Source organism: Onychostoma macrolepis, chromosome 04 (genome assembly GCF_012432095.1).
Source record: "Onychostoma macrolepis isolate SWU-2019 chromosome 04, ASM1243209v1, whole genome shotgun sequence".
In the NCBI taxonomy this organism is placed as follows: Eukaryota; Metazoa; Chordata; class Actinopteri; order Cypriniformes; family Cyprinidae; genus Onychostoma; species Onychostoma macrolepis.
Window position 1 is genome coordinate 3715788 of NC_081158.1, and position 26065 is coordinate 3741852.

Genomic DNA, 26065 nt, shown 5'->3' on the forward strand with positions numbered 1-26065 from the left:
GTGTTTTATTTTCACAACATTTCATATTGTTTGGAACATGAAAATTCATAATATCAAGCCACTGAACGAACATATAGAGCCCTATTGAAATAGCATTGACAGTCAAAACATTTAAAGCTATGAACATGCTAGTAGACACATACGCTACTCAAAAAGTGCATTAGGCTAAACCAAAAAAATTAATTCATGCATTTCCAAAGGTGGATCTTCTTTCAGTTGTTCGAGACATCGATTTCATCCAGGAGATCACTGTGGGCATTCATAATGGCCAAGTGCGTTAGTCTCTCCTGTGACATGGTGTTACGCAGCCAGGTTTTCAACCGACGGAGGTTCAGCCGAGAAGGAGCGCTCTGATGCAGCGACAGATATGGGCAGACACCGGCGTAGTTTGATGAGCTTTTCCACCTCTGACAGCATGGAACGGGTTTGTGGTTGCGTGGTTTGGAGAATGGACACAACATCCCGAATTGTGTTAACTTCACGCCCTGTACAGATATGCCGCAGTATGTCCAACTCATGACTTAGTCGCTCTCTTGTAAAACCGGTGAGTTTCAGGGAAGTCACATTAACATTTTTTCCTTGAGCTGCCTCAGTGATCGCCTGCTCTCGCCCTGCAGCAACTTGGATTCCGACCTGGTCAAAACGCCTCTCCACTTCTGAGCGCACCAGGTCCAGCGCCTCAAACATCTCCCTTTTCCACACGTTCGGATACACTGAATACAGAAATATAACATAAATAACCTACTACAACTGAAAAGACCAATTGTGTATTTTTTATTACAAACATTTACCCTCCACTTCGCTGCACTCTTGGTCATTGGCCTCGTCCACTTGTGTATAGTGAAAGCGTGCAGGGGTCTTGCTGCTGCGCACTGGATGTGGCGGCTTCAGGCCGTAACGCTCTGCATATTGCTTGGTCTTGGCCACAAGGTCAGTGCTGGTTTCACCCTGTCGCAGCGTGCCCAGTTGTTTGCAAAGGAGTTTGCCAGCTTCCATGGATCCTAGAGCTGTGACTTTGGTTCCTTGAAGTGATCGTGCCACTGCTTCACATGGGGTAAATAGGGTTACGCAGGCAAACAAGCCAAACACTGTGCGCATATCTGTGGCCTTTGTTAGCAATCCTGCAGTTTTGGTACGGGTGTCCCCTTTCACAGCCTTGTCACTCTCCAAGGTCCTAAAGTCTGTATCATCTCTCTGTAGCAGGCCAGCAAACGTGACAGTGACACAACTCTGACGCACCACCGAGTTGGGCAGAGGCCAAGCAAGTTCACAACGTCTCCGGCTCCAAATAGGGACTGATACAACGCTTTTCTCTTTGTTGAATCGTTGATTATAACAGTGACTTCACGCACAAAGTTTAGCGTATCAGCAACAAGACGCACTTCACGAGCCACTTCTTGCAGCACCAGATCCAGTGAGTGATTTGCGCAGTGGACAAAAACAGAGTCGGGACATACTTCCTTCAGTTTAGCTTGCACCCCATTGAACCTCCCTGACATGTTACTGGCTCCATCAAAGCAGTAGCCCTTCAGTCGCTCCAGTGGCAAATGGAGGCGCACCAGGACATCCTTTATGCACAGAAATAAGATTTCAGCCGTTGTGTCAGGGGCGTTGTAAAAGCCAAGATAGAAATTTTGAACTTCTAGGTGGTCATTGCTAAACTGCAGACTGATTGAAAATTGTTCTTTGCCACTGATATCTGTTGTCCCATCCGCAGTTAACCCAAAAAAGTCAGTTTTTGATGCTGTTGCTCCAATTGTTCTCAATACGTCATGCGCAAATAGCTCCAGAATCTCATTTTGGATGTTGTTTGACATCCAGTTGTGTCTCCTTTTCAGCCACTTATCGAGGTCAGGATCACCGCGCACTCGCTCCTGCATTAGCTGCCATAAGACTCCATCCCGACTGGCATCCCCTCTCAGTGGAAGCCACTGGCGCCCCAAGAATCTTACGCAGCTGAAAATAAGTTCGAGGATTTTCCGCGCTGTTCTCTGCTCCTTTGCCTTGGCTTCAGAGAGTAGTGCATTTATTGGAGTGTTTTTCAACGCTGCCAATCTTTGGGTGGCATCTAAATGATTTTTAGATATCTTGTGGTCTCTGATTTTCTCTGTTGCTTTTTTCCAATTTGAAAATCCCTTATCTTTTAAAAACAAACTGTCGGTGGTTGGGCACAGCAGTTTACTTTTGACAGCCGATCTGCACACCCCACACACGATGCCATCACTGTCCGAAATATATTCCAGCCACTTGCGCTCTCGGAACCAGGATGCCCTACAGCTGCGTGCGAAGCTCTGCCCACTTTTTTCTTTGACTGGAAAATTATAATCAGGCGGAGGCTGAAGGACTGTGCACCTGCATCTGCTTAAATTATGTCTCCGCTGCGGCTGCGCATACAGCATATAACCCTTTCACACCTAAATTTTAAATAATCTGGCTGACCCCCCAGCGTGAGTTTTTCAAGGCGACCGTTATTTAGAATGTGTCACTTTATGGTTTCCATGGTGACGCGTCATTGCTTGTCACGTGACACACCGCAGCAGCAACAGCGCTGAATGAATGATGATCTGCTTAAACTGCTTGTATGTCATTTTTCCTTTTTTATTCAGAATATTCACAAATGTGTTAGCTGAGCGCGCCTGTCTCTGGCTAAATTCAACATTTGCTTAAAAACAAGAAATTTTATGACACAAAATTTTGAAATGTAGGCTTAAATCAAACACATTTTAATTCAGATTCTGTATACATATATATATATATATATATAAAAAAAACGGAAAACAACGAAAAAAACAGCTGGCTGACCCCCCCAGCCCCCCCAATGATTATTACTGTAATAGCCGCTGAAGTTCTGCTCTGTTCTCTGATAATAACCCGGCTGTGACTGATGCGAGCGGCGTTACTGTGTCAGTGAGAAGCTGCAGCCGTCTTTGGTGTGTCGGCAGAACAACAACAACAACGCGCTACATGTTTCTCTTCCCCTCATTTATCCCTGATAACTAATGAAGTGAACGCGGAGCAGTTTCTCTGTGAGCGGGAGCAGAAACCCGGAGTGGATCCAGAGCGCTTCGAGCGGAGAGAGGAACATGCTTCACCCCCCTCAGCAGGCCGAATACACCTCGACTTTCCCTAATTTAAGACCTATTCAAGCTAAAATTAAGACATTTATTACACTATTTGAGAAATGTAAGGCTATTTACGGCCTTAAAATTATGAAAAGTAAATTTAAGACATTAAGGACAGGCGGGAACCCTGCAATTGACGGAAATCCGTCGTAGTGACGGAGAACTTTAATCTGTTATCATTATAGGGTGGTTGTGTACACCAGTGGTTCTCAGGTCCAGTCCTGGAGACCCCTGCTCTGCACATTTAGCATGTCTCCCCTACTTAACACACCTGACTGAGATCATCAGCTCGTTAGGAGAGAGATCCATGAACTGAACTAACGAGCTGATGATCTCAGTCAGGTGTGTTAAGTAAGGGAGACATGCTAAATGTGCAGAGCAGGGGTCTCCAGGACTGGACCTGAGAACCACTGGTGTACACACACCGCTAACACACATTTATGTTCAGACAACTTGTGAAAGTGCATGTCGCATCCGATGACCCCTTTAAGAGTACAGCAATGAAGCACACACTAACACAAAATACATAATACAATTTTTATTTTTAACCGGATAACCATGAAATTTGTGTGTCATAATTTTGGTACAATATTTAAATGAACACATAAAAAAAGTACACTCATATACACACACACACATATATATATATATATATATATATGACCACGTCAGTCATCAAGCCGTGGAAGATCTCTCCCTTTCCCTCCGAAAGATGCTCTACAAACGCCGTAGTCCCACAGGAGTTCCTCACTGACAGCAATGTCCCGTAGAGCACAGAACAGAACACATTCTCTGGGTCCTTCAGGACAGTTTAAGGAAACTCTCCGAGGCCGCACATTATTTCTCCTTCGGGAATGATTCATCCTCCTCCCAAACGTTTCTTTGTCAGGGTGGCAGTCACAGGGGAATTTCTGTGCATCGATGCGGAGAGGCTCACCACCCTCGCCCTTGAAGAAAAACAGGTATGACGGTTCCCCAGCGAGGGTCTCCAGCCTCCGCTCCCCTTCCTGCTCGGAGACTTCTTCACCGTGGTAGTCACACACGACCTGGTTCTTCTGGAACTTCATGGTGGCAATGACTCCTGCACAAAGGTAAATGAACATGCTTTTGAGCAAACAGCTTCCCTCTCCCTGTTCCTCTAAACAATTACAAATGTGGGTAGTCTCACCTTTGCCTTTCCCCTCGAAGTGCTTAATGGCCAGACCTTTCCACTTCTGATGGACCACAGAAGCAATGAGGAGAGGGTGATTTGCGACAGGGGACGGTTCCTGGCAGGGCACCCACGCCAGCAGAACACTGTCCACAGACGGCACATTGCTGGTCCACGTGGTCTCCTTGGCCATGGCACGCTGGACACGAGACGCTCGGGGTTTTTGGCCAGTCCTGTCAGTGGACTGCTCTGGAGGAAGGCCTCGGGTGAGTTTTAACCAAACACACCTTACAAAATGTAGACTGTAAAGTGACTGGCATTATTGTAAGCTCTTACCAAGAGTATACTGTACACGCAGCTTGTACTGAAGCCTCCTCCAGTAGTGGTAATAGCTGCGGTCCTCAAATCCTGCCTCTGCCGCCTGCGGCTTTGTGGGAGGCGTCCCGTGAAGGGTAACGGGAAACAGGTCTTCAAAAGCTCCCCAAAACCTAGGAGTTGGGAGCGGCACCGCTGGGGTAGGTGGAGATGTCCTGTAAAAAAAAAAAAATTATAATAATGATAATAATATTTTACTTAATGTAGAGCACAGTGCCTTTATGAGTCGGGTTGACAAACGGCTCTTTTTTTTCTCTCTCTCTTTTAATAATTCCAAAACCATCTGAAAGTCAATAAGTTTCAGTTCCAATAATGATTGGTGTGCCGTGTGGCCAATGCATCTGTGATGCAGCCAGTGGCGCCTCCAGGATTTTCTTTATAGGGTGGCCGAAAGGGGCCAGTATAAAATGTTAGGGTGGCACAAAATAAAAAAGTGTCGCATGCCTAAATCTAATGGCAGACAATAATTTTTGGTGTTACCATTCATTCTGGGAGCATATAAAGTTCAGTAGGCTATTACTATACAGAGAAAAATATAAAAAAAGTCGCTCTGCAATTCAACTGCAAGTACCCTCATATTTATCTGGAGTGCAAATTCATTTCAAAAGAGAGTAAAAGTAAACAAGAAGCAAAGATGTTTAACCCATCACTTCATCAAAACAATTGGTACACTGACTGTTGCAGTAAATGAAGCTCTAAATGTTCTCAGAATTTACAGACCTTTTGCTGAAGAAGGTGGATGTTGACTGCTTTCCTCTTCATTTCGATTATTTATCATAAACCCTACATTTGTGTGGAAATATGCTGTCAGTGCTTAATTTAAATATTTTCTGTTTCTGTTGTCAGACATAAATTAATAAAATACTACTCGTCTGTCTGGGTAACAAAAACTGTTCTACATATGTGACTTTAAGAGCCAAAGATAGTGCATTAAATGTTGCCCAAATCTGCAATAATTTACAGATCAACTCATGGAGTAACAGGGCTCTACGCTTACTTTTCTTTTTAGGAGCACGGTCAAAAAGTTAGGAGCACCTTCTGATCAATAATTAAAAATCCCATTACGAGGTGATATTTGACTCCTTAAAGTGATTTACAGGGAATTTTGTTTTTACCTTTGTAACAGGGTGTCTACAGATATGAACAAGTTAAATTTAAGACTTTTTAAGACCTTTTTAATACCACCTTATGTAAAATTTAAGACCAAACCTGTGAAGGAAAAACACATTATATTTCATACATAAATGTAATATTTAATGTGTTTTTAAATTTAAAAAGAAAACAAAATATCATCGCTGTCAAAAATGCTATTTATTATTACGGTATATAGAGAACTTTTCATATCTGCAGACAATATCCCATACAAAATATCCCTCAAAAGCTCCACATCAGCAATATTTTTGGTGGTGTAAATGAAGCAATATTTTCATCAGTTTTCTATTCAGCATTTACATATTTAAATCTGCATGTGTTTAATATTTACCCCAGGTTGTTATTTACCTCCATAAAGTCCAATATTTTCTAACCTTATTAAATGTATGCGTCATCTTTCATGTCAAATTCTTACAACTGATGAGGAAATTTAATATACACAACAGCTGTTAGCAATCAAATTAAATAATTTGCACAACAAATTTACAACCGCAATAAATAATGTTATGAGATTAATGTTTTAAATAAAAAATTTGAATATACAAATAAGAAATGATGGTGGAAAAATGCATACTTTTAAACTAACTAAAGCACCAGTAGGTGGCGGTAAGTCCCTTATTCATTCAACCGATTCATTCAAAACAATTCAATTCAATCATTCAGTAACAAACATGTGAGTGCTGCTTGGAGAACGTGCAATACTTCTGATCTTTGTTTGGAACTATTTTCGTTCTGTGAGTTTCTTTATGTTTGCCGTTATGCTCATTTGATTTGATTTCTCCGTATAAGTCTCTCACAGAGACAGGCAGCATGAGCCTCAACAGCGCAACGTTGATACCATAAATACACTATCCATTATCAATCGCTGTTTACGCTGAATGTAATAAAATGTCACTTAAGTTTTAATCAGGCTATTTGTCCCGTCGGGCACGTAAAATCCTCGAGCAATTTTTCAGTAAACTTGCATTAACCCATTTAAAGCAGCTCGGAGGCTTGTCAGCGAGCTGGTGATATTCGACCTGCATTCTGCGACCGCGACTCTCTCTGATGACGCAGTAACTATAGCGGGGGGGAATCTTCCGTCTGTCCAATGATTGTAAACAGTCCCTGGGTCCGTCAGACTGGTGAAACTTTTGCGGTAATGAGACCGAAGATATTTAAGACCCACTGAATCTGAATTTAAGACATTTTAAGGCCTTTTTTAAGCAAAACTTTATTTAATACATTTTAAGACTTTTTAAGGACCCGCGGCCACCCTGCGTAATGGCATTTTTCTAACTTTATTAAAAGTATGTCATCTTTTATTTATCAACTCAAAAATGTATAAGCTTTTTAACATTTCTAATTAAAACAACAGAATAAAAAGTAGAATAAGAATAAGTTATCAATCAAATGAAATCAGTATTTAAGGAATAAATTTGTACTACAGAGGTGGCACAGAAGAACACACAAGTGGCTTGTAGGTGTATTTTCAAATGTTTAATGAAGCTGAGAGTGCAATTAAATTCATGTTGAGGTTAGATATATTAAATTATTTAAATAAGAGGAAATACACTTTAAAAATTAAACTAAAACTGCCAGCAGGTGGCGGCATGTCACTGATTTTATCACTGAATCATTCATTTATTTGATTCGTTTGAACGGCTGATTCATTCAGGAACGAAGTACATGACTGTCTTTATTGACACTAGATTCGTTTAAAAACGCAGCTCATTCATAAACAAAACACCGCTGTTTGAATGGAGATGCGCAGCGGCTCAGCTGTTACTGTGTCGGAAACTATTTTCGTTGACGAAATAGAGCAAAATAAGGCAATACTGTTGTAGTCAGAAAATATAAGTCACTTAAATTAATATTAACTTCTTGTTTAATGAACTGTTGTATTAAATCCATCACATTTGCAAACTCCCTTAATAATCATTAAAAGCTGTCACTCATCTTAGTTTGCATCTCACAAAACTCTATTATAATCATAAATGCACTGCACAGTGAATCTAATTTACAGTCTGTCTTCGCGCTGTTTGTTATAATGAGTGGATACGTCTGTAAGCGATAGGCTACATTACTCAACGCAGCCAAACACGTTGTGAGTACGTTAGAAACCTTTGAAGCTCCTTCAGCGCAAACTCAAATATGCTGATTGGTTCAGTCGCACGTTTCACCTAAATATTTTTTTCATAGTCGCACGCAGTAGCCTAGTTTTCAGCCTCAAATGCAACTGAAATGGTCGCACTGTAGAGCCCTGAGTAATATTAATCTAATAAAAACTTAGATCAGTTCGTAATTAATGCCTTAGTGACGCCTAATCTATAGCCAAACAGTATTGTATTATGTGAGTTTGACAGAATAAACTAAGTTGTACTTGTAAGTTTCCTCTCCCGCGTTGATTGCTTCTCTCGAACTTGAACAGACCGTGTGCTGCAGTATGCTTCGATAGTGCGGCTGTGTGAGCACGTGAAGCCTCTCGCCGCAACGCAGGTAAAGAGGGGGTGAGAGCGAATTCTACGGTACACATAATACAAGTTTATTATATTTATTTTTAATGTAGAGTTTCGTCAATGTCCGTGTTAATTTATGTAAAAAAAAATATTATTCTAAAAAAAACTCCACTCTTTCTGTTTGGGGGGGCCAATGGGGTGGCCAGTGTCATTTTAGGGGTGGCCGTGGCCCCCCCTGGCCCCCCCTTGGAGGCACCACTGGATGCAGCGCTTCTATGATTACAAAAATACACTAAAATATTCATGAGTTAGAAAGGTTAGTTGTTGCTTTGTATTTGGAAAAAATCATCAATTTTACACACTGTAAATGGTGTTGAATTTGTTGATGATACGGATCTTATAATCTGTTGTCAGTGATGAATAAAATCAACAAAAAGTGTACATGACTTTCTATTTTTTAAACAAAACAAAAAATTAAATCTGAATCATTTGGCTGAATAGGAATCTGAATGATGAGTAGATCATTTCTTACAGTTACCAGCCCTCCTCATGAGGGTCACCTTAACGAGGTGAAGTCATTCTGTACCTCTCCAGCGTCTGTGGTGGCTCCTCCTCAGCAGCTGACCGGGGCGGACTGACCACCATTCCTGCCTGTGGCTCTGCTGGTGGCGTAGGTGCCTCCTGCAGCCTCTTGACGTACCTGTTGGCATGCATCGGAGGGAGAAATGAAGGCAAGATGTCTGTCATGAAACTGAACCGCATGAACCACTGACTAGAATACTTGCTTTTCTCGTAGTCGCTGCACATCAGCTGTTGGGTTACGAAGAGGAAGTCCTGAAGCTCCCAGGAAGAACCGGTCCCCGTCGTCTCCCTCCGGAGGTTGAGCCTTTAAATAATCTGCTACTTGAAGTAGCAGTCCAACCACTACAGCAAAGATTTGTGCATAGTTTACAAGTGTTAGCTGTGACAAAGACTGTTAATGAACTAATAGTGTGGCGTGTAGAGGATCGTCTTACATGTTCTTCTTTTTGGTTCAACTTTATGCTTCCTTTGGACAGATTTATAATGACTCTGTCTCCCTCCGTCACCCTGTCGTTCCATTCCTGGACCTGTGCGAACATTCAGACAAAAATGATAAAGTTCACACTTATTCCTCCACCTCACAAGACCTAATATATCTGTGTCTGAACACGTCTAAAGTATTTCAGCGGTGAGCTCACCTTGAACTCTTTAATGCTCGTAGGACCCAGGTGATGGACCCACATCATTGTGGCGAGGCAGAAGCTCCGGAAGACCGTCTTGGTCTTTGCAGGGACCCCTTTATGTTGGCGGAGGCGGTTGGACACCTCTCCCATGTCCTCCTCTGTGAGAGCCAGAATTTCAGACTCCTGGATGGCAGCACTAGGAGACGAAGGGACCATTACTGTGGTATGACCAACACACCCTTGTACAGTACATTACACCCATCAGAAATGACTTACAACGCCTAGTTCCCTCTCCATTCACAGACCTCCCTACCTGTCATGCTCCTCTTTGATGAGGAATCCCTTTGCCTGGAAGTACTCTGCCAAGGAGTCACAAGACGGGTCGTCCCTGACCAATTTCCTGACCTCAGACAAATTCATAATCCTCCCCTCTCTTGTCCACTTCTCTTGTGCCTCCTTGGCCCTCGAGACTTCTTCCTGGATACAGCCATCCTCCGCATCCCGTAAGCACCTATTTCTTAAATGATGTTCAGTGTTGCTCTGGGGCTCATGACAAATCAAGCAGTGGACCAGCCTTGAAGGATTCCTGCACACATCTAAAGAGCATCTAGGTGAATTCTCAGTCACATGACACAATGCACTGTATGCTAGAACGACTTTTACGTTACAATATGGATATGCATATCTACATTTTGTCCTCTCCATGCTTTCTATCCACAGTGGTGTCTGTTCTCTCCAGCTGTGTGTGTCTGCAGCTACGAGAAACAGCCATGTTGAAGGTAGGGGGGTGTACACACATAAAAACATAGTAACCACAATATTAAACGCCCCCGTTTGTTTATTTTAATGTTTAAATTAAACTTTGAATAACAGATTTACATTGCGGCCTACTGAATAACACTGTATGTGTGGAATGTTAAGAACTTTGTATACCATCTTAAAAGTAAACAGCATTTATAGCGGTAACTAATGTATGGCAAAGAAACCCAAATGCAGAATAAACTGCTGTCATGCACTCAACAGCATAGCGTGACTGAAGCTAAACGGACTTGACTTATGCGAAAGCACGGTTCAGTATTGATCCGAAACGCCGCGCACACGCAGCAGTTGCGCGAATGGTTTGCAGGAGCCACGCGCATCTATAGACTAGTGCAGGTTAATTCTCACTGTTAGTATATAGTAATAGTATATGTAATAGCATTGATTTCTTCTCACAGGCTGTGTGACTGAGGATTGATTACCTTGATATGTGCGTTGGTGTGCAGTTTTACCTTTTGCTCGCGTCCAGGTTGCAACTCCTGTGCTACAACTGTAGTTCAACTATGTTATTTGTGGTAAACCTGTTGATATATATATATATATTTATACAACAGTTCTTTCTGGTTCTGGAACCTGATTGGCTGATAGTTATGCGATATTGGAGTCCAACAGAGCTCCTCGTCCTCTTCACCGCTTGTATCACTCCGCTTGCCGAAGTTGCCGTATTTCTCTCAGCGCGTGTCACGGCGGACGCCCAAATCCACTATCATTTTAAAAATAATACTGTTTTGAGTCACGTAATGCAGTTTTAAGAGTTTTTTTAGGCGAGAATGTGCTTGCTTGGACTTCAAATATGCAGTTTGTTAATAAAGATAAGGTATATTTCAAAATTTGCTTTGATGTTTTCGGAGCCGGGAGATCCACCGGTTCAGCGGCCGTTCAGAGCTCATTTCACCCGCAGAGAGCGGCTGACCGCGGCCAGATCTTCTGGAATTGACCGCTGGCTCTGGTGTCTCTATAGTGGTTAAACACGAGGTATAATTCGTGTTGGGTAAATCTAACGGCCAGTCTTTGGTCTCATTAAACTTATTTGTTCCAGAGAAAATAGTTTTGGCAAAATATTATCATGTTTATTCAATGCTGTATATCGCACTTTGTACGGTTAGCTGAACTGCTAGCAACTTTTATGATGGCTGTTGTTGTTTATTAAAGTAAATATGATTATTCAATAAATAATATTTTATATAAATAATAATAGTATTTAATAATAGTGTTTAGTACCGATGGTGCGTGTTCGTGATTTTAGTTACATTGTTCCGCCATTAGATGGCGACAAGAGTCTGTTTTTATGAGTCAGCGCCGCAGTAAAGACTTTTACTTTGAAAAATAAACGCTTTTGAGAACAGAAGTTATTTTACTTTCAACAACGACGCGGCTAACAAATGAACAGTGCTGTCATCACAAATCACGCTTAACGGATGAAAGGATGTTGACGATGAGATAACGCTTTCCTCGGTGGACATTCAGACTTATGTTTTATTGTCTGTAGGAGATGCTGTATCAGTCGCTCAGTCCATCTCTCTCTCATAATACAAGCTTTTACTACAGTAATACAATAAGTTTTCAATGAGGAAACTCAACGTTCCTTCGCTACTAGCTCTAAAGTGATGTTTTGGAATTAGTAACGGAGGCTTGGGCTCAGCTGTTAAAGGAACACTCCACTTTTTTTGGAAATAGGCTCATTTTACAACTCCCCTCGAGTTAAACAGTTGAGTTTGACCATTTTTGAATCCATTCAGCCGATCTCCGCGTCTGGTAGGAGCACTTTTAGCTTAGCTTAGTATAGAATCGATGATCGGCTAGAATCGGCTTAGTATATCTGGGACAGCTGGAATTTAGCTCAGGAGCATTCATATTGCTTGTAGGTGATACTAAACTTCGATTGAAGTTATCCTGTGACAAATTCAATTGAATGGGTATGATATGGAAAGGCACACACGTCTTAATAAAAGATCTAACAGCTGATAATGCATATCAGAGCAAAAACCAAGCCCTGAGGTCAAAAGAACAGTCTGTAGAGCTCAGAAACACGTTTGCGTCAAGCCACACATCTGAAGAAGAGTTCAGAAAAAAATCATGGATTTTCTAACCGGATAAAAATGACGACTATAATTAGGGCTGGGCGATATGACCAAAATCTTATATCACGATATGACTAATTTTATATCACGATAATGATATATATCACAATAGGGCTGCAACTAATTTTACAGACTAATTTTAATAATCGATTAATCTGTCGATTATTTTTTCGATTAATCGATGAATCGGATAAAAAACACAAAAAAAAGCATTCATTTCCAACCCTTTATTCAAAAACAGAACTAAAATCTTTAGAAAGTGCTCAAACATGTTGCTCCTTGAACATCCCTGAGCTGTTATAATAATAATAATAATAAAATAAAATAAAAATGGACTAACACAAAAAACATACACATGTATGCTTTACATCTGCCAAATATATAGACTTTTTTTTTAAATAAAGTGCCACCTGAGCTGCCAGAACAATAAATAATTTATAAAAAATAAAGAACAATACAAATCAGAAAATTTAACAGGATTTGTTTGAATGTCAGAACTTGTTCTCTACACTACACTGCAGACGCACACACTCACAGATGCACACACTCGCAGACGCACACACTTTTGCAGACGCACACACTCGCAGACGCACACACACACTGTCTCTCTCTCTCAAGTTCACTTGAAGCTTATTCATTAAATTATTACCATCATTGTAGTAAGTGCAAGGTTCATTTATACACCACATTTAAACACAGCTTAAGATGACCAAGTGCTATAAAAGAACTTTAAAATTAAATTAAAAAGTACAACACACACAAATATATATTTGTCAATAATAACCTATATGGGACAAAGCACAGAATATACACTGCAAAAAATGCTTTTCTGACTCAGTAGTTTTGTCCTGTTTTCAGTCCAAATATCTAAAAAATCTTAAATCAAGATACATTTACTAGACACATGAAATAGCATAAGAAATTATGTCTTGTTTTCTGAAAAAACACCTCAAAATTATGTGATTGTTTGCTTAAAACAAGCTAAATTATCTGCCAATGGGGTAAGAAAAATAATCTTAATGAGATATAATCTCAAACAGAAGTTTTAAGCATCACTTAATTTTCTCATGCCATTTTTCTTGTCTAGTAATCTTGATTTAAGATTTTTTAGATATTTGGACTGGAAACGAGACAAAATTACTAAGTAAGAAAAGCTTTTATTGCAGTGTAGCTATACATGACAACAGATTGAAAAATGAATGGTCCAAAAAGGCGAGTGAATAAAAACGTGTCTTTAGCCTTGCAATGCAAAGTGCAAAGTAACTACACCACCCCTGCTTTACTACTGTTATTAACGAGCTAACGCTAACTTGTCAAGCTGGATAACGAGTAAACACCAGCACCAGGGACATTACGTTCCTCACTTCAAAACGGAACAAAAGTAGGATTCTGTAGTGACTTATGCTGCGTTCACGCCATGTCGTAATTACCGTAATTCCGAGATGACAACACGTGATGTTCAACTCGGTACTGTTCACGTCCTCTGACGTTTCTATAGCGACAGTCAACAAAATGAACCCGCAACCGCGTAAAAATGTTATTGGCAGCTGTAAAACACTACATTTGTATGCTACTGCTAAATACTGCAGAACACAGATACCGTGTCAGGCAAACAATAATTACAAACCGTGTGTTTGTTTGTTTGTTATTATTAATAACAACAACAAAATAATAACAGTATGAACACTTACGTAATATTTTTATATTATAGTACATTATAGTAGCCTATCTATATATGTATCTATTTTCCCCTTTTTTAGAGCAGTATAGCTTTCTTTGAAAGCGCCGCCATTTTTCGCTGGTTCAGCTGAGGTGCATGTATCTTTCCTCTACCTCCGCTCGGTTATTTTTATTTTTGCTCCGCCCTGTCTATGAGGCGCCGAACTCTGCTAGCATCAGTGCGCGAGAGAGACCGAGTGTGTTCACTCCGCTCCGCGCTCAACTAAAGTTTTTTTTTTTTTTTTTAATAATCAAACTACTCCGCGTCGCGCGACACAACAAATCGATTATGAAATTCGTTGCCAACTCTTTTAGTAATCGATTTTTAACGATTTAATCGATTCGTTGTTGCAGCCCTATCACAATATAGTAATTTTTTTCTTTTAAAAAGGTTTTTATGATATTAAAATCTTTGATACCACAGCATTTTCATAATCCTTGTCACCAATGTCAATATCAAACTAATACAAGCCTAAAAAAAAGAAACAAGCTCACTGAAAATAAATAAACAGTCAGTGATGAAATAAGTATAAGAAACTAATTGCAAGCAATAGGACAAAAAACTACAATAAATAAGAAATGCTACATAGATAGATAGATATAATTAACTCAGTGAAGACTAATTAATTTACACAATGTATCTATGATAGATATAATTAACACGTGTATTATGTATTGATTCTATACATATATATATCTCATTATTATTTTTTTATTATTATTTCTTTTATTAAAGTTACAAAAGTGATTTAGTCAAGAGCAGTGAGAGATTTTCTAGCAATGTGCTATGATTAATATGAATGGCAGACAGAACGAATATTGGACAGCTTCCCCTTTAAGACCGAAGTCCGGATCCAATACTGTTACATATGCGTTTCCTCTTTCAGCTGTTTCCTCTCTCTTAAGACCTAAATCGCTGTCTTTATGAGGATACTTGCCAAGACGGGGATTCTGACGCATATAAGTGTGTTTATGTAATCGTTCAAAGCCAATAAAGCGGTAAAAAAAAAAAAAAAAAGAAGCGCGGTCCTCTCACAGAAACGGAGACGGCGCATGCATATAGCTCTGTTGTTTGTGTTTCAACGGCTTAAAATCAGTTGTTTTAAAATGGCAGTGCTTAAAAACGCGTGTCCATGCTACAGATATAGTCCCTCGTTTAGGAACGAGCTCCTCGTTTTGTTCTGGTTCTGTCTCTCCTTCACGCCCCGTGGTGGTGTGTAAAGATCTCAGTCATCCAAATGATTAAAAAGTATTACCGTAAACAATGTATTTTGCGACATAAACCATAGAAGTCGAACAAGTCGAAGTCGACCATACTTGGCCGTATGTCACTTCACTTTCACTTTCACTTTCAGAACATACCTATCCGATCGCTACCACGTTGTTTTTTTAAACGGGGATTCATCTCAACTATCACCAGTAAAGTGTGGAGTACCACAAGGATCTGTCCTAGGTCCTCTGCTATTTCCAAAAAACAGTGCACAGAATCTCTTGGATTACAATTTGCATCTAGACGGATGTACGGTTACGTCCTCTACAGTCAAAAATCTGGGTGTTATATTAGACAGCAACTTGTCTTTTGAAAATCATATTTCCCATGTTACAAAAACAGCATTCTTCCATCTTAGAAACATTGCCAAGCTACGAAACATGCTACCTGTTTCAGATGCAGAAAAGCTAGTTCATGCATTCATGACCTCTAGACTGGACTATTGTAATGCACTGCTAGCTGGTTGTCCTGCATCTTCAATAAACAAGCTACAGGTAGTCCAAAATGCAGCGGCTAGAGTCCTTACCAGGTCAAGAAAATATGATCATATTACCCCAATTTTACAGTCTCTGCACTGGCTCCCTATTAAGTTCCGGATCAATTACAAAATATTATTACTTGCCTATAAGGCCCTAAATGGTTTATCTCCTGCGTACCGAACTAGTCTTCTACCACGCTACAATCCAACCCGCTCCCTAAGGTCGCAAAATTCTGGACTCTTGGTGGTTCCTTTTGGTAGTTCCTTCGTTTGGTAGTTTGATAGCAAAGTCCACTAAAGGAGGTAGAGCTTTTTCACATTTGGCACCCAAACTCTGGAATAGCCTTCCTGATAACGTTCAGGGTTCAGACACACTCTCTCTGTTTAAATCTAGATTAAAGACACATCTCTGTAGCCAAGCATTCACATAATAATCTTGTACTGCATTTATATCTAATCAAATGCACATTATAAATCTTTAGCTTGGGTTGAACAAATCATTTTTGCTTGAATAGAACAGCAGCTACGCTAATTATGTCTCTATCTGTTTCTCTGATTCTGCCACGGGATTAACATCCAGAGGTAACTAGATATTACTGAAGCGTCAGTCTGGATCCAACCCTTAAAAAGATCTGAGATGACCAAACACCTGAGAAGAGATGATGGCAACACCTCAGAGGACCACGGAGGATGCCAACCCTCAGACAACACATAATTACCAAGTTAAGTCTGTCATAACTTAAATATATTGGGTTTCTGCTGTGTGTATGTATGTATGTATGTATATATGTGTGTGTGTGTGTATGTGTATGTATGTGCATATATATATATATATATATATATATATATATATATATATATATATATATATATATATATATATACACACAGAGTTCCCACACCTTGGTTAACTTCAAATTCAAGGACTTTCCAGGTCCAATACCCTCAAATTCAAGGACTTAATGTGGGGACACAGTTCAAGTGAGAGCAAAGGTTACATCACTTCACCTTGTTAGATACATTGTTACAGTTTTCATGTGTCAAACACAACTATGCAAAAAAGCTTCTTTTTTTGCATGTATTTTTGGCCATATGACAGAAATCTGATATTCTATTTGTCGTATTTCTGTTTTGCATAAAACTGAATAATATTTGGTACATACTATACTGTATTCTAAAATGATCTGATATTAACTTTTGCATGGATTTTATTGAAAAGAGCTTAGGCTCATGTAACCAGAAGTTTTAAGATATATGAATATGCTTTTAAGTTTTTCTTGCCTCACGGCTTTACATTATTTTAACAAGCAAAGCAATTCAACATTACATCCTTTGGATCTCTGGCAAGCCATTCTTTGTAATCTTCTTTGGTGAGCCAAATATCCTGAAACTTGCATTTTCCAATCATCATGTTTCAGCGGTTTCAGCCTATTTTTGCCATGTTTCACGGTGTGTCTGTGAAACGTTGAGGTACCATCTAGTTTCGTGTGAACGTCATGGCAACGACAACACACTTAAAGTAACGCATAAATGTGCATAACTAACGCAAATCAAGCAAGCTAGTATGCATATGCCACAAAGTGTTGGCGAAATAGCACATTAGCGGACCGGAGGGAATAATATGGAATTTTCAAGGACCTGTGTTTGTTTATTTTCAAAAACTTTCCAGGGCCTTGAAAATTTTTAATCAGATTCACAAACTTTCCAGGATTTCAAGGACCCGAGGGAACCCTGTATATATATAGTAGAAACTTAATTTCCTGTAAATCTGCTTTGCAATGATTGTATCGTAAAAAGCGCTATACAAATAAACTTGAATTGAATTAATGTTAGTATCTGAAAAAATAACCAAAAACTAACGTTAGGGAAGTTATACAAAATACTGTAACGATTTAGTTTATGCTACTTTCACATGATTTGTCCTAATTTAATGAGTAATAAGACAGTAATGATCTCAGGTTCAGCAGAAGTCTGTAAACACGAGGCTCCATGACTAATAAAACCGCTTTAATTACAGATTCTTCAGGAATATCAGTCATTTTTCATAAGGATCGAGTGAGTTCAGATCTGAGAGAAACTAACCTGTTTGTTCCTCAGTGTCTTCATGCTTCAGACTGAACACTTCTACAATCCTGATGTCTTCAGTCTCCTCTTTAACAATCATCTTTATCTCAGCTGGAGAGAGGACAGACAGATAAATCACTCTACAGCTGCAGAATATATTGAACAGACTGCATGTTCACGGCTGGTTTGCGAAAACGTGCTTTTCGGTGTTTTGTTCAGTTGGTCTGGTGACTCGAGCGACTCCGAACACTGAATCGTTTTGACTCAATTGACTCGGTTCTCTGTGATGAACTGATTCACAACACAGAGAGAGAAATAACGCGCGCATTTACTCGCGTGCTCACAGAAATAACGCGCATTAGCGCTAGATAAAGCATTACATGCTACAGTCAACAATAATCATTTCATTTGCATCGCCTGTAAAAACTGTTTATAAGGGGCCATTCACATATCGCGCCTAAAAACGCGTGGAAAACGCTAGGCGCGCCGCTTTCTCCTTTTTTCCAAAGCGCTCTGGCGGTTGCACTCCGGAGGCGTCTGTCGTTGCTAAGCAACCATCAGCTGCACTCTCCGTTACAACAAGGACATTTCAGCAATGGATTTCCACCACCGAAAAACCCTTGCTGTAACTCTGTTACAAGATTTATTTACGAAGAAAAGTAAAAAACGCCGCATTGTTTGGGTGCACCCCATACTTCAAAAACGTAAAAAACACGGGGAATTTCACCAGCTGATTCAGGAGCTCCGCCTGGACAACGGGAGGTTCAAAGCCTATTTCAGAGTGGACAAGGACCAGTTTGATTATATTTTAAGAAAAGTTGGCCCAAGCATCAGCAAACAGAGCTTCTGCCGTGAAACCATCTCCCCTGCACAACGGCTCTGCATTTGTCTGAGGTAATTAGACCATAACTTAAGTGGTCATAAAACGCCAGAAATGGCAAACACATACACATATATAGAGCAATTCTGTATAAACAATGATGGATTTAACAAGGAATTAGTTGTGAGCATTAAAATATTTTTAGTAAAAATGTTTTTTTTACTAGTAAGCAGTTTACAGTGTTGAAGATGTAATTAACTGATAGAAATTACCTATATTTTAGAGTAACTTACCCAACACTGCTTGTACTGAAATGAAGAAAGACAATACTTCTTCCACTACTGTGATGTCATGCTTTGACATAGGCCTACGAGTATTCGTAAATGACTTTATATATGAATAACTTAATAATTGTGGTCTTTTATACATACTTTACACACTCTAAATATATAAATGTACATTTGTTACAGGTATCTTGCAACTGGGGATTCGTTTAAGACCATCGCCTTCAGTTATCGCGTGGGTCACTCTACAGTTGTAGGCATCATAAAAGATGTGTGTGAAGCCATATGGGACAACCTTGTGGAAGAATACATGCCACCACCTAACAGGGAACACTGGCGAGAAATCGCTGCTGATTTCCAGCGGATGTGGAATTTCCCTAACTGTGTTGGGGCAGTAGATGGCAAGCACATAGTGATCCAGGCCCCTGCCTCCAGCGGTTCCCTTTACTTTAATTACAAAGGCTCCTTCTCAATTGTTCTCCTTGCCGTTGTTGATGCTCGGTATCGCTTCCAGGTGGTAGATGTTGGGGCTTATGGCCGAAGTAGTGATGGTGGTACGTTGGCTGTTTCAGCATTTGGAAGAGCTCTCTGTCAGGGCAGTCTTGGCATACCAGAGGACAAACCTCTCCCTGGTGCAGAACATCTGGGGCCTATGCCACATGTGTTTGTTGCGGATGAAGCCTTTCCCCTCAGACGCCACATGATGCGTCCACATCCTGGCCAGAACATTGGGAGAGAGAAAAGGCTGTACAACTACAGACTTTCCCGGGCCAGGCGAATGGTGGAGTGCTCATTTGGAATACTAGCAACACAATGGCGGCTGTACAGAAGAGTGCTAGGAGTGACCCCAGAAATGGCAGAGAAAGCCGTTAAGGCTACCTGCATCCTCCACAACCTTCTGAGGGCAGATCAGACAGAGGACCATACACAAGCACCGTCATCAGAACCTGACTCCAGTGCAAGGGCAATGGGAGATCTCCACAGGATGAGCAGCAACAACTCCTCTCGCGAAGCTATAACCATCAGAGAGAAATTTACCCAGTATTTCTCATCTACCGAGGGTGCAGTCCCATGGCAGGAGAACATTATTTGATGTTACATTATATGAATAACCAAAGAATAAACTAATCTGTAATATACTACTTAATAAACTAATTACATACAACTTGCCTCATTGCATTATTTTCGAATGATAATTTATTGATCAGTTCAATTGTTTTAGAAAGATTCACATGTATTAATCAACATTGTAAAAATACACTTTTTAATTAAAAAAAAAAAAAGTACATAAAAAAATAACATTAACACAATAATGATTAGCCTAAGGATATGATTTAGACAATCACCTCTGTCTCCACTGACTAACCTCCCACCCCCCCCACCTTACTCAAACTCAGCTTCATAAAGGATTTGCTCGATTTTCATTCGCACTTCGGCTTTTTTCTGCAGAGGAAGTCTTTTAAATGTTCCAACGAGACTCGTGAAATAGAGTTCATCGTAGTCTTGATGTATACTCGGGTCACTTAGAATGCTCCTCTGTCTCCAGAGAGGTCTGGCTCTGTACTTCTCCTCCTCTTTCCCACTGAGGGACGTCTGGAGACCGGGGTGACCGGTGTAGGACACACAGACTGGATGTTTGCTGGCTGGCTGCTGCTGCTGGTCGATGCCAGGGGCTCTAGCTCTACAGGAAGCAGGGTCAAGGTAACGAGGCCCTCACTTTGACAGTCCTAGGAGAATAAAAGAAAGTTTATTTTAGTAGAAAAATAAATCATGACTTAAGATTGATAAAGTATGTTATTATGTATTAGCTTTTACTCAAGTAAATACTGCATATTTCAATTATCCAAATACTGACAGCTACCCATACTTTCTATATAGTATCCAAACTTCTGACTTTAAACTTCTGTAGAAAGCTACCTCATTACATTCAGAGTCTAGCTGATCTGAGGCTGGTGGGATGTTGGATGACGTTGGCCTCTCCTTCACAAATCGCTCCAGAAAACCGAGAGCATTCGTGAACTTCCATTTCCTCTGACTTCCTCCCTCAGAACCACTTCTCTTCTCCCTTTCTGCTTTCCTCTCCTTTATATACTTATCCCTCAAATATTTCCACTTCTTTCTGCCCTCATCCTCTGAATAAACATAATGATTAATGTTCAGAGGACAGCTACATGTAACATTACATGTTTGCAAACAATTGTCATTGACTGACAGAGCATTATTCTCTACCATTATACTTCTATATATTTATATATACTTCTACTTCTAGAAAATACTATTGATGAGAAAAAAGTGAATTTTGCATGACACTGAAAAAGTATATCTTAGCAAGGAAAAGGTAACGGCTAGCATGACTGATACACCAGTTAGTAAACATTAATATAAAAACAGTATCATGCTTACCAGTTATTCCAAGCTCCAAGCCTATGCGTCTCCATGCATTGTTTCTCTTATTTGAGTCAAAATAATGAGGGCTTGACAAGTCATACAGTTCAGGATATCCCTGGACCGCAATGATGAGCTGCTCCTCCATTTTTCTGTTGAGGTTTCAAATTAACGGCAAAGGTGAGGAAGCTGATTGGTTGGTTCTTGTCACATGACCCGCGGTGCGCTTGCGGCATTCTGAAAAGTTGAGAGTGTTTTATCTCGATGCGGCGCGGACGCGCCTGGAAAAAATGAGCGCGTCGCACCGCGTGCGCGTCGCGACCGCGTCGCTTCCATTATGAGCGCGCATACCGCGCGTCTACATTTGAAATAACGAACTTGAGCGCGCAAAAGACGCGATATGTGAACGGCCCCTTACCCCTGATGTACACTGCACGCATTTGCGGCACGTTACGACTCCGAAGAGGTTTTGTTCCGTCCTCCACACGGTGCCAACGTACACCAGAAGCGTTTCAGAAGCGAAGCGGCAGGATTCGCGAGACCACGTGATTTGCCTGTCCGACATTGTTTTTCTTTATTTTCTTTTTCTTTTCTTTTCTTTTCTAAGATAGTTGGCTAAATGTTTATGTTTTGTCCGTTTAATTCCGTTTACTACTCATACAACTCCTGCAATTAAACTCCATGCCTTTTTTTTTTATTGTCCTTATAATTGTGTCATATAACAATGTGTGTTTTTCAACTTCGAGGATGAAACTCATCCATTTCTGACCTCCTAGCAAGGATATATAGTGATGTGAAATACGGTCGGGAGTCTGCACATGGTGTTTATTTTGAAAATGATAGGATTTTTTGACTTTTATTTTGCATTTGCTGTGCGGTTTAGACGCGGCATGCGTCAGAAATAGACTAGGCGCCTATATTTAGCGAAGCGGCGCGGAGAGCCGCTTCTGGGACGCTTTTGAAACATGCCGCGGCGCGTCTGGTGTAAACACAAGCATTGACTAGAGTGGCCGCGATCAGCTCCGGTAGCCGCGTCGGAGCCGTAACGCGCCGCAGATGCGTGCAGTGTACATCAGGGGTGAAACACAAACCTTTCTTCCGCCGAATCAGCGCAGGCGTGTGACGTCACAACACCACACCAAAATAAAAGTCCCGTTCAGTGCATAAGAACATAGATATAAGTAAGAGATACTCAGCGGCTAGCTGTGCATTAAACGATCTGAATGCAAGAAGACCCGCCCGACGCAGAGTGCATTCAGAGCGTTTAATGCACAGCTAGCCGCTGATTATCCCGTTTATGTCATGGTCATTTCCCAGCATTCACATATTAAAGATGTTAATAATATTTGCGCTGCAATATTTGACCGGAACGATAAAAATGACGGTTATTTTCGTCAGTTACAGCTTGTTAGATATAGCATTCTACTCGCTTTAAATAAGACAGAGCAGATATTAAGTAGTGCAGTAAGATTAGATTTATTTGAATGAGCTGTTGAGGAGACAGAGATGTGTGTGAAGTAGCCTGTGTTACTGTCTGAGAAATATACTGTAATGTAGCAGTGTAAGCTCAGGTGTTTATACAGCCGCAGGCAGTGTTGTGTGCTCCTGAATGTAATTCAGACACGGTTGGGTGGACAAATGTTATTTATTTGAATGAATTATAATAAATAGTTATTAGGCAACAATAGTTCTTCAAATACATCAGTTCTCCCCATTCAAAATAAAGACAAATAAATAAAGCAGTGCTACATTAAGTTTAATGAAATGCATTTAATTAGATAAAAACGAGAAATAAATAAATAAAAAAGCCTAGCTGAAAGTTTTGGCTGAAAGTTTTTTTATTTTTTTTATTAGAGTAGCTACTTAATGGATGTTGAACTCCACACTTCCATTGATTGTGAAATTAGACATGGTAAAGGGTAGGGTTATTGTAGGTTTAGGCGTGGAGGAGGATGGATCTTTGCTTGTTGAGGCTCGAGAGGTAAGAACGTCACTCCTCTCCGACAAAGACGGAGCCCAGTATGACCTCAAACTAGCCTCGCGTCGGTGGCCTGTCACTGACATGATCCGGCGGCTCTCCAGTCCGGCGTCAGAGAGGCGACCGGCGGCAGTGCTCCGCAGACTATGGTTTGTGTAAATATCAGTGATACCTTCCACCTGAAAGACAGTTTAGATTTGGAAAATATTACAGGTTACCTACAAACAATTTTAATTCATGGGGTGATAAATGTAATATCTATTAAATATATTAGCTACCTCTTCACAAATATTTGTAGCATATCGCCGAGGTAGTTGATTCCCATCGGCTCCCTGCTGAACCACACTTCAGTGTCCTCGAGTTTGCACAAAGCGATGCAGATTAAAGGCTCCGGAGTTGACGGGACACTTTGACAGGTATTTTCTGAAGTTTTCCACGGGACAAAGTGGGTCACCGGGGCACTCAAACATAAATCCTCGTAAATTCTCTCTGTCAGATGCAGTAGGATCTGGTGATTTTTTGTTTCTGGGTTATGTGCCAAGGTTAGGTACTCCAAGCCATTCTCGTCTCGTCGGAGAACGAAAGCCTCTTTAGATGAGTAAATAGCATACAGCATACCACATGTCAAGAAGAGACACATAAAAGCCACGACCAATCACCGGCAGTGACGGTTTCTTCAAGTCTTCCATATTCACATTCCCATTGAAATCCTGTGGTGGTGGTTTGATGTCACTCACTAACATACAGAAAGTCAAAATATGAATAAGATGATCTATATAATAGAAAACAGCAGATATACGCCTGCTGTGGCTAAATATGCACAAGCAGTGTCAGATCACCTGGAAAGTATTTGCCCAAAGCACAGAATATCAGTACAGTCAGTACTGTTTTGCAGTGTATTTCTGGAGGCAGGATCTTCTTGATCCGGCACAAGGACAAGCTGTTCTGCTTTACATCATATGTGACCATCATTCTTCCAAGCTGGGCATAATACGCCGCATGTGGCTCAGAGACCGAAACACACCTCTTTAAAGATGGCGTCGTAGCTACAGACAAGGGTTTGTTGTCTTGGGTGGCCAGGCTTTGTCTTTGTAGGCAGTCTGTCTTTCTTTCCCTGCCAAACCATTTTAACCCAACCATGTCTGTCAGAGTACAGATTACTATCAAATGGAGAGCACCACAAATACAACCAACAACTAATCACGGGTGAGGTCAACAACATCACAATTAACATATACTAATGTGCCAGCAAACAATTAAAATACTCTCTTAACTTTATATTCATAAAACAAGATACACCATAAATTATTGAGCACCAACAATCACAAAACCACATGAAGTTCAAATAAACTTTAATTAGATATTAGATAATTAGATCATCTCATTTATAAGAAACAACTCAAATCAAATTTTACATTCAAACCATATGGGACCAAAGTTTTTAATGTGGGATTTATCATGTTTGTGATTGTTGGTGGTCAGTTATTGAGAGTGAATAATTAGTTTTCTTAATATAAACTTAAGAAATAGTCTTTTACTTGTTTGCTGTAATAAATACTTGAGTGTGTAGTTAAATTCTCCTTACTTACAGATTTACATATATTCATACAGGCCTATTATAAATCTGTCGTTTGTATGTTCATACCTACCAGCATGTGCAGAAGAATCAGAAGAATATCTTACCAGGAAAGGCCATCTCACACAAGCTAGAGACAGACAACAAAAGAATTAAAAATAAAATTAAATAAGAAAGTGAGACAGAGACAGAGCGAGCACATAGAATATGAGGCAGCTAAGCTTACACGTGTTTAGCTAAAACTGAGCCAGACAAACCATCCACCTGACCGTCAATACTGTCTTTGCATATTAATTATATAGATGTCTGCTGACCAGTGTTGGGCAGTAACTAGTTACTAGTAATTAGTTACTGTAATAATATTACTTTTTGCAGTAACTAGTAGTGTAACTAATTACTAATAAGATTTCAGTAATAATATTACAGTTACTTTCCATAAAACAGCTTAGTTACTTAGTTACTTTTGATGCCTCAACCCCGCTGATTTAAAATCTAACAATCAAATAATTCCTAGATTTATTTTCATAATTTTCATGACTCGCACATGCATGTGATGTCCCCAGTGCAGCAGGCAAGCTTGGAATATGGAAAAGCAGATAGAAATATTGCATTATCGGCATGTGGTACATTATATTAATATAATATAATTTAAAATATTTTTTTCTTATAAACTCATGTGATTTGATAAAATACATAACGAAATTTAATCGCATATGGGTAACGGAAAAATTACTTCAAGCTACACATGACAATTAATGAGATTAATACAACACTTGCCACTATCAATCACTATTGAGTGTTTGTAATAACTTCTGACTGCGATCCAGTGTGGATTTTGGTCAAATGATGAGGCAGAAATATGTTGTTAGTAATATTGTAGAAGAATTTGATCTGGAAGATACACAGTTACAACTTCTGTGGGGCGTGAAGAAAAAGTAATGTAACTAGTAATGTAACTAATTACTGTTGCCAGAAAGTAATAAGTAAAGTAACAATATTACCTTTGAAAGGAGTAACTAGTAATGAGTAATATATTACATTCTTTGAGTAACTAACCCAACACTGCTGCTGACATATTGAAATGAACTGATAGCGATCTTTAGCTAATCGTTTATAAATTATACTTGTTGCACGATTGCTGAACAACAA

General features: G+C 40.1%; 2 protein-coding genes across 3 annotated transcripts; one reads left to right on the plus strand and one right to left on the minus strand.

Moving 5' to 3' along the window:
• Nucleotides 1-3753: 3753 nt before the first annotated feature.
• On the minus strand, nucleotides 3754-9586 carry LOC131538381 (uncharacterized). 2 transcript variants are annotated; one of them, XM_058772244.1, is made up of 7 exons: nucleotides 9458-9586; nucleotides 9254-9346; nucleotides 9023-9161; nucleotides 8824-8937; nucleotides 4609-4802; nucleotides 4291-4521; nucleotides 3754-4203 (listed from the first exon to the last, which is right to left on the minus strand). In XM_058772244.1, the coding sequence occupies exons 2-7, from the start codon at nucleotides 9336-9338 to the stop codon at nucleotides 3791-3793; spliced, it is 1176 nt and encodes a 391-aa protein (XP_058628227.1). In that variant the 5' UTR covers nucleotides 9339-9346; nucleotides 9458-9586; the 3' UTR covers nucleotides 3754-3790. The 2 variants fall into 2 exon arrangements, with proteins under 2 accessions (XP_058628227.1, XP_058628228.1); XM_058772245.1 differs by lacking the exon at nucleotides 9458-9586 and having other exon boundaries at nucleotides 4291-4516.
• Nucleotides 9587-18468: 8882 nt separating this feature from the next.
• LOC131539227 (uncharacterized) lies at nucleotides 18469-20070 on the plus strand. The gene is made up of 2 exons (XM_058773630.1): nucleotides 18469-18767; nucleotides 19164-20070. Exons 1-2 carry the CDS (start codon nucleotides 18469-18471, stop codon nucleotides 20068-20070), a joined length of 1206 nt encoding a protein of 401 aa, XP_058629613.1.
• Nucleotides 20071-26065: the final 5995 nt, after the last annotated feature.